Below are 13,813 nucleotides of genomic sequence, written 5' to 3'. Positions count from 1 at the left end.
TTATTAGAGGCATTTTTTCAAGAATTTGTCATATTGTAAATTTTGAATTTACTGGGTGGGTGTGTTTTTTTGTATTTACACCCACCCAGTAAATTCAAAATTTACAACATGACAAATTACAAGACATATTCACGATAGTATTTTTTAAAGATAATTATCTAAAAAATATATGACACAAAAAGGCTTATTTGTAGCAGGAAATCTTCGTGATGACGTTGCGAATTTTGCGAAATTTCCTCAAACATAAAATAAAATTGTTTACGGAATTATTCTGATTAATCGAAAAAGATGTGAAATTCTCCCCCAGCAAATTGACAATCACAATTTTATTTTGAATGTACTTCATCTTTGACATTGTACCCTCATAGAGGCTCTGAGAGAGAGAGAGATATATATATATATATATATATATATATATATATATATATATATATATATATATATATATATATATATATATATATTTCCAAAATAAAACATTTACATGGAAAATAACCATCATATGGTAGAGGTACGCTGTTGCATCCAGTTCCAGTTTCCGTAAACTTTTAGCTGGGCTAAACATTTGAAAGCTTTTTTAAAAAATACACGTGAGGATTTAGGTTTATTATATTCCTTCACCTGGTCAATGCATTTTGTAAAAATCTATCTATTATGAAAGGAGAAAATGTACCTCACTACGCTTATATGCAACCTTTTAAAATATGCAAAAGTCAAGTAAATCTTCTCATTTATAAATGTTGTTTACCTGGGGTGAACTCGCGTAATCTTTCCAAAGTATCACGCATGTCACTTGTCATCCCTTTCGGTCAGGGTGTTCGATGAGACAAAATATTTTATTAGCTTTTATTTATGTGAATACTTTATTTGTAAAGTTAAATTTATGGTATATAGATGTAATTTATGATCACTTAGACTCTGGCTATTAACTATGTCTCGTGATATGTAAACGATGATCTGCTTTATTTAAGGAATGAATTCAATATTTATTTGTTTTATACGATATAAAATGGTTTGGGGCAGTTTACGCTTTATAAACCGCGAATTCATTGCTTATAATTTAATTTTTTTTACTCTTCATTGTAGATAAAAACGGTCATTTGACCTCTAAAATGACATCAATTGTACAAAATTCAAACGTAACGTCAGGCGTATTGATACGTTTTTGACGTTTGTTTTACTATGACGTAGGCAACATTCTTTATACGATATAAAATAATTTTTTAGCCAATCAGAAAGCGCGTTACTATTTCTTCATATACATATCCTCCATTGTACTTGGGCCCGCCCATTCTATTCATTTTTATTCATTGAAAGAACTGGGTCACAAACTAGAACAAAATTTACAATTACTGTCTACAAAATCATCAATCTTAACACCTCTTAAATTAAAGCAATCAATAACAAGCAGTGCACTTCCTAAAAAACGGTCAACCATTGCTTGTATTGGTTCTTCTGTTTCTGTTTATGCGTGAAAATGCCAAACATTGGAGCCAGGCACATTAACAGAAGAAGAAAAAGAAGAAGTAGAAGTTTTTGTTAAAAATAAAAATGTCATGAAGAATAAAGTTTGCGACACCTTCATTTCAATCATAAAATACTGTAAATCCACAGTAGTAAATAACATGATGTCTAGACATGTACATTGTATATCCATTTAAAGTAATATAAAATGTTGTGTATAACAATAACTGAGGTGAAACACACACCCTGAAAGTAAAACCTCATCACACGTTTACAGGTAATCGAATCACTTTTTTTTTTTTAAATAAAAAAGCCATGGAGAATAAATTTTGCAACACCTTCATTTCAACCATAAAATACTGTAAATCCACAGTAGTAAATAACATGATATCTAGACATGTACATTGTATATCCATTTAAAATAATATAAAATGTTGTGTATAACAATTACTGAGGTGAAACACGTGCCCTGTAAATAAAACCTCATCACACGTTTACAGGTAACTGAATCACTGCATGATCCAAACACTAGGTGAAGCACTGAGAATCTCTACAGCACTGGGTCTTTATAGTCCCTTGTTGAAGAAGACTCTCTCGGGGGCGTCTGGCAAGGCTTGTATCTTTTCTCTGATGGATGGCTCTAGATGACTGACAGCTAGAGAACTGAAAGGTTAAAAAACATGTAAAAGTTGAAGTTTTTCATGAGTTTCCAGAGAATTTCATCATTGATTTATCAAGTCTGTTTCAGAATAGCAGGGAGAAATGACAAAGTACTAGTTACAGGGTACCTATAACAAATAGACTATACAAGGTAAAAGGTTACCATATAGCAGAGAGCTTTTAATTTAAAAAATCACAATACCAAAAGATGCTATGAACTGTACAACTCTGATAAATCTTGGAACTTAATCATCAGCTATATGAAAAGTTACATTAAGTTTATATTCTTGAGAGAAGGTTAAACAGCAAAATTAATGTAACAATTCCATACACCTAAGCTTGAAATATAAAAACTATCCTCATTGCTAAAATTCCACATTTCCTGGTAATGCAGATACCTAATTAAATGCCAGGAATAAATTATCAAATTGTGAGAAGCTTCCTTCGTGGATTGTAAATCTTTGTAATTTTTTTAATGACAGTTGTGAACTAGGTACATTCAATTAAGATGAAAATTCCAATTTTTTATTCTCCTGATTTCCGACAAAACAAACTGCAAAATGAAGTTCTCATGCAAAATAAGGAATCTACAGTATTAGAGCAAATATAACGAGAGTATAACAATTGTTATCCTTACCTCTTTTGAGGGAATAGTGCACAGCACAGGGGGGTAGCAAATACTAGGCTGGAAAACACAACAGAAACATAAATATTCTATATTTTGTACTGATGCACCAAATAAAGCAAAATTTTTCATGGAAATTTTTCTATTCCATAGCAATTTGAGAAAGACAAATACCAGTTCTTTTGAAAAAGTGGTTGGTGTTTGGCTTTGGTATACAGTTATATTAAGATACATTGTACTTACAAAAACCCCACAAGTAAGACTTGGATAGGAGCATTAAGCCAGGGCATTCTCTGGAATAGACAAACAGAAATGTTAAAACATAATGCTTCTGTGATTTTCCCAATGCTATATGGTCAAAGATGTTCTCTCCTACAGACAAGATCTCAGACCATGAAAACAGTTTAAGCAACTACTAGCCAGTACAATTAGCATTCACGCCTAATATACAGTCAAAAAATTCTGTGCAGATTCCATCTTGGCAAGTATATATTTTTAAACTTGTAAAGTTATAAGTTTGATATATTTTAAATAACTACTGAAAATAGATTATCTTTGAGCATTATGAGGAAATAATTTTGGTCGGGGCGTGATCAAATCCAATAAAGCCCAAAAGGCTTTATGATAGATTTGATCACGCCCCGACCAAAATTATCACCTCATAATATTAAAAAAAAGATTCCGTATTACTTATATCTATATGAGTTTAAGCCATCGTACAATTAAATATTTAAATATAAATATGCAGAATCCGCTGGCGCCTCAATTTGACATCATCTGAAGTTATGGGTTATATAGTACAAAATCGATACATAGTGTTATCACAGGCAAAGACACTGGAAAATGTAAATATTCACTAATATAAATATAAAAGTTAATCAAATGCATGAATTGAGTTTCCTTTTCATTTCACATAGGTAAATGAATAATCAGATTTAAGTCGCTATAGAGGTGTGCACGAATATATTAACCAATGTTTCAAAAAGAGACCCATTCCTGTTGTTTATAATAACTTACCTTCATAAAGCTTTTCTTGTCTAGGTGGTTCATGATAAAAGGTGGAATCACTGAAAACAAGGGAAAAAAACTCAACTTTTGAAATGCCTGGTATAGAAGTTGATACACTTATGATATTAATTAAGGGATCAGATATATATTAAGCATATTCCGGTATTCTGATTCATTGACAATGAGCTGTAGCATATTTCATGTACTGAAATGCTGTGAGACAGTTTTTCAAAAATTATTTTGTACACATCTATTTCATTTCCATCATTACTTACTCATTCCTGGAGTGGCCATTAATATTCTAGACACAACAACTTGAGTTATGGCACTTTTGGCAGCCATTGTAGATTCTCCTAGACGGTTGCCATTTTGGTCAAATATTGGTATCCCATTGAAGAGCTCCCTTTTGTGAAAGAGCCAAATGTTACATATATGAAATTAGAGAACACACATTTCTTATTGTTTGTATGTAAAGTTCATAAAAACCTACATGTATCAATATACATGATATTGTAATATGGTTTATCTATTCTCAAAAGAAGCCTAAATATAATGAGCTATGAGCATTAATAAGATTAAGAAATCAAACAATAGAAATGTTTATTGATCATTCTTATCCAAAGAGACATGCATAGAATTATGCAGTTACCTGCTCCTCATACAAGGGATGTTGATACAGTTGGCGGCAGCTACTGCCGTGAATGGCACAAATCTGCCGATCAGCGGAGGGAATTTCTGACAACATAAAGAAGTTAAATTGAAATTGGAAATCATTTCTTCAACAATGTATTACAGAAATGTATACACACATGATGTTTTTCCATGGGTGTCAAATAAATAACGTTTGGAAAAATAATAGCCTGATTTTAAAATCTGCTAGGAGTGCTCTCTGTGAATATGTATCACTGGTTTTGATAATACATGTACCAACCTTGACCATGTTATTGATGGTGAGAGCTGTCCCCACCGCTCCAGTGGTGGCCAAAGCATAAGACAGGGCCAGATGTCTGAAACATACATACAGAACCAATGAAGGATCATCTCAATGATTGTTTATTATCTTATATCAATCTAGAGAATTAATTGCAAAGTTTTTCATTTATCCCTGCGTTCACATGTTCTACAGCCTGATGTTTAGAGCTAGCTAGCAGAAAAACTAATAAGTCCATGCAATTTTACTAGGACATTGTTACAGAAGAAGACCTTTGAACATTTACTGGTACTATATTTTAGTTAATAGTTTACCTTTGTCAAAATACATTTTGTAAGCACAATATGGCATGACCTTCAGCTACATACACACTATTTCATTATTTGGTTTTGTTAGTATATGTGCAAATTTTTACCTGGTTACAAACTTGCACTTGCACACACCCCCATAAAACACGCACATACAAAACCCATAAAAATGTTGAACACAACAGCTATTATATTCTCCTCAATGTTGGTACATGTAGCGAAAGGATTAACGCGTGCAGATAACGATGAGAGAATTATGAACATACTTGACAGGAATGGGGTGGTCTCCACTTCTGTTGGTGTAGTTAACAATAGCATTAAATGTCTGGTTAAACCACTGCCAAAATACCACTGCCGGGGTAGTTCTGTGGAAAAAGGATATATTTAAGGTTTTATTAATATATGGCATACTGATTATTATAGTTGTAAAATTCTTTTCAAAGGTACACTATTTTCTTGTATTTCATTGAATTCACTTATGTGCTAAAAAGACCTTGCAATTATTTATGATAACTGAGTTGACCCATACAATGAAACTCTGTGCTTTGTTTCACAAGTATTCTCAGTGACTGTGTATGATACTTACTTGTAAAAGGTCATCATGCATCCAGTTATAGTCATATTCATTGGTACTTGTGCAGACATTCGACCAATCAGAATCATCTTCTCATGGGTGTCTGGATGGAATGCTGAATCATACAGCTGTTTAGCTTTCCACAATTCATCCTCTGTCAGACCAGGAATATCTTCTTTTTTCCTGAAAAATTTCATTAAAAATGATAGTTTGACATGATACAGACGATAATCGATGAATCCATATGGTAACACTGTCATATTTCTAATATATTGTCAAGCATCTTAAGTCAGAAATTCATATGCCTTTGGAACAAAAATAAAGTACACTGAATAAAAAAGGCATGTTAGCATTTTCCAAAACTGTAAATTTAATGTCACTCATGGCAAGTTGTCAGTTACCTTAATGTAAACATCATTCAAATGATGACCACCTTAATGAACCCTGCTTTAATAAAGCGCATTAAAATGAAAAAAAATTCAGAGAACTTTGCTTTGACCTTAACCTTGGATGAAGAGATTTAGTTTAAGATAATTGTAAATTCTTACGCCAGCAAGCACTCTGTGAATGTACCGCGGTACATATATAAAGCACTAGCAGATGTGATCAAAGGGAGATAAAAATAGTGCCCAGACAAAAATTTTACACAGAGGTCTGTCGTGATCTTGAAATTTGACGAAGAAACTTGGTTCAAGGTCACTCCATATCCCTTATTTACAGGAATCTTTTGGTAATATCAAAGAAATCTGCTATGACCTTAACCTTTAAAGAAGAAACTTGGTTCAAGGTCACAGCACACCTTCACCTACAAGCACTCTTTCTATGAAGTATGAGCCAGATTGGCCAAGGGAAGAGAAAATATGGCCTGAAAAAGAATTTTTCACAGCTTCAAAATCTTGTTCAAGTCTCGATCTTCATACACTTTACTTGGAGGCACTCTGTGGGCCACATTGGGTCAAGGGGAGAGAAAATATGCCCCGAACAAGTGATGTCAGATGGAAAGACTGAATTTTAATGGATGTTTTCAAAGCTAATTATCCTTATCAATTGTTCAAGATATTAACTTTTTCTTTTAGAAAAGTCATTCAAGACACAACTTGATTCAGATTTGCTGCATGCTGTGTAAAAAAAAAACCTTGCTTAAAGGAGTACTACTAATACATTATACATTATACAATTCTAGATTTCAAATCTACTCAATGATTTTAAAATACTGCAGGTATTTCATTCATGTAAATTTGTTACAGCATGTGATTTACAAACAATCAATACAACATGTATCACCTTTAGATTTAATCTAATCTAAAGGTGATAAAGTAAAAAGAAAGATAGTTACTCAAGATTACACAAAAGGTGGTTTAAAAATGCTGGATGTCCATAATTTTGTTTCTTCTCTCAAATGCTCATGGATTAAAAGGTTAACTCTCAAACACAAACCATGGATGGATATTTTTTTTGCAATTAACGGCAAAAATGTTACTATGAAAATGTTAGAGTTTGGGGATGATTTTATAAGAAAGATGATTAAACAAAATAATGTTTTTTGGCAAGATGTTTTTCAATCATGGCACCAGGTAGTGAACATGTTAAACAAACAGCCTGGTTATATTAAGAAAAATATTATCAATGTTCCAATATGGCACAACTCTTGTATTACAGTTGCCAATAAATCTTTCTTTATTAATGTATTGTACCAACATGGTGTAAAGTTAGTTGGAGATTTCTTATCTGCAAATGGAGCTTTTTTGACATACGATAATTTTTTACATATGTTTAACTTGCCTGATATATATGTCATGCAATACAACAGTATTATTAGCGCTATTTCAAAGTTTTTAAAATCAGTGTTTGTTGAAAGAGTAAATATTGAAAAAAATTGTACTCCTTTTTTACCAATGTATTTTGAAGTGATTTTATTGAATGAAAAATGTACCAAGGCAATTTATAAAATTTTGAACTATACTGAAGCGGTTCCAACTGCAATATCAAGATGGAATAATGAATTACCACTTGAACAAAATTTGTGCATACAAGACTGTTTCAAAATATGTTTTATGACAACTAACGATACATCTGTTCAATGGCTGCAATACAGAGTTCTACACAGAATTCTTCCTGTTAACTATTATTTAAAAAAAATCAAGATCATTACAAATGATTGTTGTACTTTTTGTAAAGAAGAAATAGAAACAATACAACATGTATTCTTTAGTTGTATTAATGTTTTACCATTGTGGAATGATCTTAGTATGTCTATATATAGAAAAACAACAAAGAGGGTTGGATTCAATGTTATCAATATACTATTTGGAGAAAATTCTCTAAGTGTAGACAATAAACCTGTGAACTTCATAATTTTATATACAAAACAATTCATATATATATGTTTGAAGCAGAATAAGATTCCAAACTATGTTGATCTATTATATTATTTGAGTTTTAAATACAAGATAGAGAAATATGCATGGGTTCAAAAATTTCAACTTAGGAAATTTGAAAAATGTTGGTCACAGTGGGAAGATCTCTTTTGTTTATAATTGTATACCTATATTTTACAGAGGTGGAATTTGCTACGAATATTATTATTTCATTTATTATTTTTATTAATCATTTAATATACAACCTCAGGTTCATTTAATTTTGATTTTTGAATGAGTGTATGAATGAAAGTGGTATGAAAGAGTGATTATAATATTTAAAAAAGAAGTTGACATCAGTTTAATAGTAATTATGTATGTTTGAATTTGTAAAATGCAAATAAAAAAAAAAAAAAGAAAAAAAAAAAAAAAAAATACAACATGTATCAAAAAATCTGTGTCAGTGTTACTAAACTATAATGGTCCTGACCAAAAGATTAAGGCTATTTATTAGACTTATTTCAGATGTAATGTTTACATATGCTTGCCAACAATTCTTTAAATGGCCAAGTTGTGAATATGATACAGTTTTTGAAAAAGTGCCAAATCTTAATCTTAATATTACATGACTTTTGACAAATAACAATACATGGCAATGATGTGACACAGCATTATGAACAAGAGTCACGAGGAACTATACAATATTGCCCAACAAAATGCTTGGTGGTGTCTCACACCAATGACCTTGACATTGAAGCAAACCTCAAGTCTTAAAGGTCAAGAATCATCACACAAGAATCATAAACTGTAGGAAGTCTAGCTGTTATTAGTTTAATTGATGAGTTCATTGTTGAAAATCTTCAAAATTATGACCCTGATCTATACATATTATATAATATTGATAATGTACAAAGTAGTGGTTGGCCAAGAATTAAAAAATAAGTGTTTGCATTTATCGATAAATGTCAAAAGTGATGTGTTTACAAGTAATTACATAATTAATTCAATCCACAAGTCATCAGGATATATCAGGCATATATCCTCGTCATAATTCATTTAATACCCTGTGGTAACATACATGTATGTCATGAACCCTTCAGATTTACACTGCCAACAAAGAGCTGACACATTGTTAATTGTACACATTATAAATCCCTTTACTACTTCCTTACTTTTTTACTTACACTAAATACCACATATTGTATCATTATAGTCTTTGTGTACCATTGTGCAATGGTGTTGAGATTGAAGTAAATGAATTGAATTGAACTTACCTGTATCTCTCAACAATGCTTTTAGCATGATCCAGTTCAGCTTCTGTTGCCAATACATTCAAGGGGTTTGTAGTTATAAGGAAATGCTTTGCCCTCCCTATAAATGTGCTCTGGTCATACCTAGGATGATCTATATCAATCCTGCCTAGTTGCGTCATTTTGGAGTAGTTATGGCAGGAAAGGAGAGGATCAGAAATGGAATGGCTGTTGAAGTATAAATACCATACTTAAAAATACTTAAACAAGTTCCATTTCAGATTTTCAACAAGTGCAGCTCTCAAGTATACAGAATTTGGTTTTTTTTTTAACTTTTTAACATTGCTGTTTACTACTGGTACTCATATTTTCGTTTGAAAAAGACAAATCCTTCAGAACTTTTTAAATTACAAAGATTTTATGTTTACAATAACCCAAGCGACAAGCGATAAGGGCGTGACCCATGATCATTGTGACGTCACAACATTTTTTATTAGAATTGAACGTTTTTTGCTATTCTATAGGTTCATATAAGGAAATATATTTGCAAATGTAAATATGTTTTTGGGAGTTGATTTTTAATCAACTCTCCTATGCAGTCACTCGGACAAACCAAAAGTGAAACAGTGTTTGGACCTCAGCACAAATCATTGCTCCTAACAAGACTTAGTTCTTGAAAATAATTGATGAATTCGATGTAATGTATGCTAAAGCATTGTTTTTCAAGGAAACTTATTTACAAATACCTTAAAAATAGTCAGATTTTAAATGGTACGAACAATTTAAATATTTTTTGTAGATGTATGTATTCCTACGCCAGAGTTCAACATAGTCTCGTTCAACTCGACGCTCGGCTGTCTCCGTAAGCCCTTGTCGGAGATTTACTGTGTCAGCCGAGCGTTTGGTTGAACGAGACTAGAGTTAAATATTGCTTGGATCCATACAATTTTCGAGAAATATTTCTACCACTGATACATAGTTTGATTGAATTAATTTTATCTTTAAATATTATTTAACATGATTCATACAGAAGTTTCTCGACATTCTAGTCGAAAAAATTCAAAAATTCATATTACAAAAATATGCGTTATTCAAATAAGAAACTACGTATACATGTACTTGTCATGCAAAATAATATAACATTGATTTTAAAATAAATGAACATCGACAAAATCAACTCCCGTCAGTTCTTCAGTACTTTGATTTTGAACTGCATCTCAGGAGTAAACAAGTTGTGTGAAGTTTTGGATGCACGAAAGGTGTTGTGTTGGCACATATCATTCAAAGTTGTGTTAATGGGACAGTGAAATGTTGTGTTAGCACAATTAACACTGCTTGTGTAAGGTAGACACTAGACAAGTGACATTGAGCGCAATAGGGCGCTTTTAAAAAGTTGTGTGAATTAAGTTGTTTTTATGTGGCAGTGTAGTATGTGAAGTTGTTTTACTGCAATTGTGTATATTTGAAATTGTATTAATGTGGCAGTGTGTTATGTAAATTTAATGTGTTAGCTTGGCAGCTTGTAGTTATCGAGATGTTGTGTCAGCTCAACAGCTTGTTTTATGAATTTGTGTGATGGCATATTGTGTAAACTTGTCATCACATGTTGGCATGTTAACTATTTTTTTCTGAACATGCTCTTAAGCTTTTGAAAAAGCTAAATCCAAATATTACACAAATACTATAGAAGTATCAAATGATGCTATAAATTAAAATTGGGGCATGTGTGGCATGTAACAAATCAATGAGGCGAAAAGTATACAGTAAGAATTGTTCGCTGATCTGCCAAGAATGATATAATAACAGACAGACTGGCACTCAAACTGGTAAAAGACTTCAGTTAAAAAGAGACATACCTATTTTTTTTAAAAATTGTCTATCTACAGCTGTTTTGCTTCTGTAAGCATGATGGAGGTGTGTAGAGTTTCCTGACTTTTCATTGGTTGAACCCGAAGAGGTCAAGGTCAATTTCATTCTACATTTATTCAGCCACAATTTTCATTATTTATGTCAAGTTCTTCTGTAACAAATTTCTTGATTATACTTTCAAATATATTTTTTTAAAAGCATTTTACGAAATACATCATATAGTACTAACAAATTTGAGAACTCAAATGCAGTCATGAAATCTAAGGACATAAAATAGCTACGGTACTAATTACTCGTAGGGCGAAATAGCATCTCCTTGATTGATCGTATTCACTGAGATTCTTGTTTCATCGCATATATTTACCCAAATGGACTCAAATGGCAACCCAAAGATTTAAAAATGGACATAAATGGAGAATGATTATTTTTCAAATTAATTTTGACTTTATTGAGATAGTTTTAGTTTAACTATTTAAACATTATTATTTTTAAAAGTAATTTTGTCTATGTAAAGAAATACATCGTTGAAATCAGTCTAAAGTTGAGAAATCCCATGAGTTTCCAAAAGGTTTATAATTTTATATTCGCAAGTTGTATACTGTTGTGGCCAGAAGGAGTATGATTTAAATTCATTTTGACAATTTCAAGGGTGCACAACTCCCCCCCCCCCCTTTGAATCAGTCACTGGTGATGAATCTCGATCAGAACTTGACAAAAAAAAAACACAAGAAAAAATGTCTGGCCCTCAGTGACAAATATGCTAATCATACTAATTCTGCTTTCTCTTGGAGAGATAGTTGGTATCAGGAGTTAGACGGAATGTTAATCAACCAAAATACGATTCTGTACAACTTGACAACTTTGGTCCTATATTCGTCTTTAGTGATATCGCGTGCATATCATTCTTTCCCTTTGCTATACTTATATGGCACGCCAAATTCACAAAAATATTTAATGAGCTAAACATAGTTTCACAGTCGATAATCTAGGTTTATCAGCTGTTAAGTATAGTTTACGAATGTAAACTATAGTTTACAGATGTGAATCTATATTTATCAGCAAAATCTATTGTTAACGTGTATTTCCAGACAGAAAAACATAGATTTGCACTCGTAAACTATAGTTTACAGATGTAAAATATAGATTAACGTCGGTAACTATAATTTACGATCCGTAAACTATAGTTAACAGCCGATAAACCTAGTTTATCGACTGTGAAACTATGTTTTGCTAATTTATGTGAATTTGGCTTGCTTTAGATTTGTAAACCGTAGTTTACTGATCATAAAACCCTATTTATCAGATAAACTATGTTGAACAACCGCAACTGATTGTTTTCAGTGTTAACTATAGTTTACAGATGTGAAACATAGAGTATCGCGTTAACTATAGTTTACAGATGTGAAATATAAATTAACGTCGGTAACTATAGTTTACGATTTGTAAACTATAGTTAACAGTCGATAAACCTAGTTCATCGACTGTGAAACTATGTTTAGCTCATTTTTGTGAATTTGGCGTGCCATGTACTAGTATATATTCAGACTTCACTAAAGATAATATACTTTAATTGGCCAGGGCTTGTCATTACTATAGCTCAAGCAAGCGTCATCAGAGTTATTTTGTCATATCGGAGACAATAATAGTTGTTCCATGCTCAGCCATTCCAATTAGGGTAGCTCTCTCCTGAAACATTTCTTAACTGTGAATGATTTCCACCGTATGCGGGACTCGGATATATCACCTGCATATCCTGACCAAGTAGTCGACCATCCTCACAACGTCAGGGATGCTGAGTCCACTCATGCATGGCCGCGAGTGGACTCGGTCCCCTGACTTTGTGAGGATGATGTTGGACTAATGTCTTAATTTAGAAACAATTCAAACAAAGTGCTTTGTTCTGACTTGCGAGGAGAATACACTAGTACTAGTGCAATTTGTCACGTCTCTCAGTGAAAGACCACAGTTTTGCTGTTGATTCATTTTAGACTGTAAGATAAATTATGGTATGTCTTTGGTGATTATACAACAAGAATAGCAATGTACTATGTAAGCATCCCTGGAGGACTCCCGATTAGATCAGTTTTGTAGATCTATGGCGCTGCACCCTCTCCAGATACTTGCATGGTACGTGTCCTCCCTATACATGTACAAGGAGGTCATTAAATCAGAAAGTTTTAATTTGAAATGGAAATGCCTCTAAGGTACATTGTCAAAGTAATTTTCAAAAACAATCGTAAAAACTCTTCAGAAAGATGTCGAATGTCTGGTCTTGGACTTGGTCGATGTTGCCGTTGATGTGCTAGGGAATAGCTAGATGACAATTATTTTGCAAATGATCTTTAAATGACGATGAACAGCATTCATCAACGACTTTAATGTTAGTGGCTTTCTTACTATTTCTCCTTGGTGTCAGATTCATATCAGTACTGTTTACTATGATAGGTTGCAACATTCAGATTATTGTGGTTCCATTTGATTGTATTACTATAATACCGAGCGCAGCGAGAGGCGGGCGAAGCCCGCCTCGCGAAGCGAGGATTAATGGTAACACGTATATATAAGAAAATCAGTGAAAAATGAAAGTTGAATCAGGGGTACTAAGGCCAAGAAAAGTTTCTTCCAGCCCTGGGCGCCGCCATCTTGGCAGCAATTTTGTTTTTAAAAAGTTAGTTCGATCATTGATTGATCAGTACTTATCGATGTTTGTTGCCCCTAAACTCGATTGTTTCAATAGAAGGTAATTCGAATTAAAAGAAATTAAAAA

The 13,813-nt window shown here is 32.5% G+C and overlaps 1 protein-coding gene across 1 annotated transcript; it reads right to left on the bottom strand.

Moving 5' to 3' along the window:
- Window positions 1-1,787: 1,787 nt before the first annotated feature.
- Window positions 1,788-11,184, bottom strand: LOC128181976 (sideroflexin-1-like). Its single transcript, XM_052850560.1, has 11 exons — window positions 11,034-11,184; window positions 9,202-9,405; window positions 5,583-5,753; window positions 5,263-5,361; window positions 4,689-4,764; window positions 4,407-4,492; window positions 4,033-4,160; window positions 3,767-3,816; window positions 2,993-3,042; window positions 2,762-2,809; window positions 1,788-2,127 (listed from the first exon to the last, which is right to left on the bottom strand). The coding sequence occupies exons 2-11, from the start codon at window positions 9,357-9,359 to the stop codon at window positions 2,031-2,033; spliced, it is 963 nt and encodes a 320-aa protein (XP_052706520.1). The 5' UTR covers window positions 9,360-9,405; window positions 11,034-11,184; the 3' UTR covers window positions 1,788-2,030.
- Between the last annotated feature and the right edge of the window lie 2,629 nt (window positions 11,185-13,813).

The sequence above is a fragment of the Crassostrea angulata genome, chromosome 4 (assembly GCF_025612915.1).
Source record: "Crassostrea angulata isolate pt1a10 chromosome 4, ASM2561291v2, whole genome shotgun sequence".
Lineage (NCBI taxonomy): Eukaryota > Metazoa > Mollusca > Bivalvia > Ostreida > Ostreidae > Magallana > Magallana angulata.
Note: the sequence above shows the minus strand (reverse complement) of the source record. Positions and strands in the feature narration are given on the sequence as shown.

Coding starts and splice junctions, on each gene's coding strand:
- LOC128181976 (XM_052850560.1), bottom strand. CDS start 9,359: ATGACGCAACTAGGCAGGATTGATATAGATCATCCTAGGTATGACCAG. Junction 4,493..4,688: donor CCATCAATAACATGGTCAAG/GTTGGTACATGT, acceptor TTATGTTGTCAG/AAATTCCCTCCGCTGATCGG. Junction 3,043..3,766: donor ACAAGAAAAGCTTTATGAAG/GTAAGTTATTAT, acceptor TGTCTATTCCAG/AGAATGCCCTGGCTTAATGC.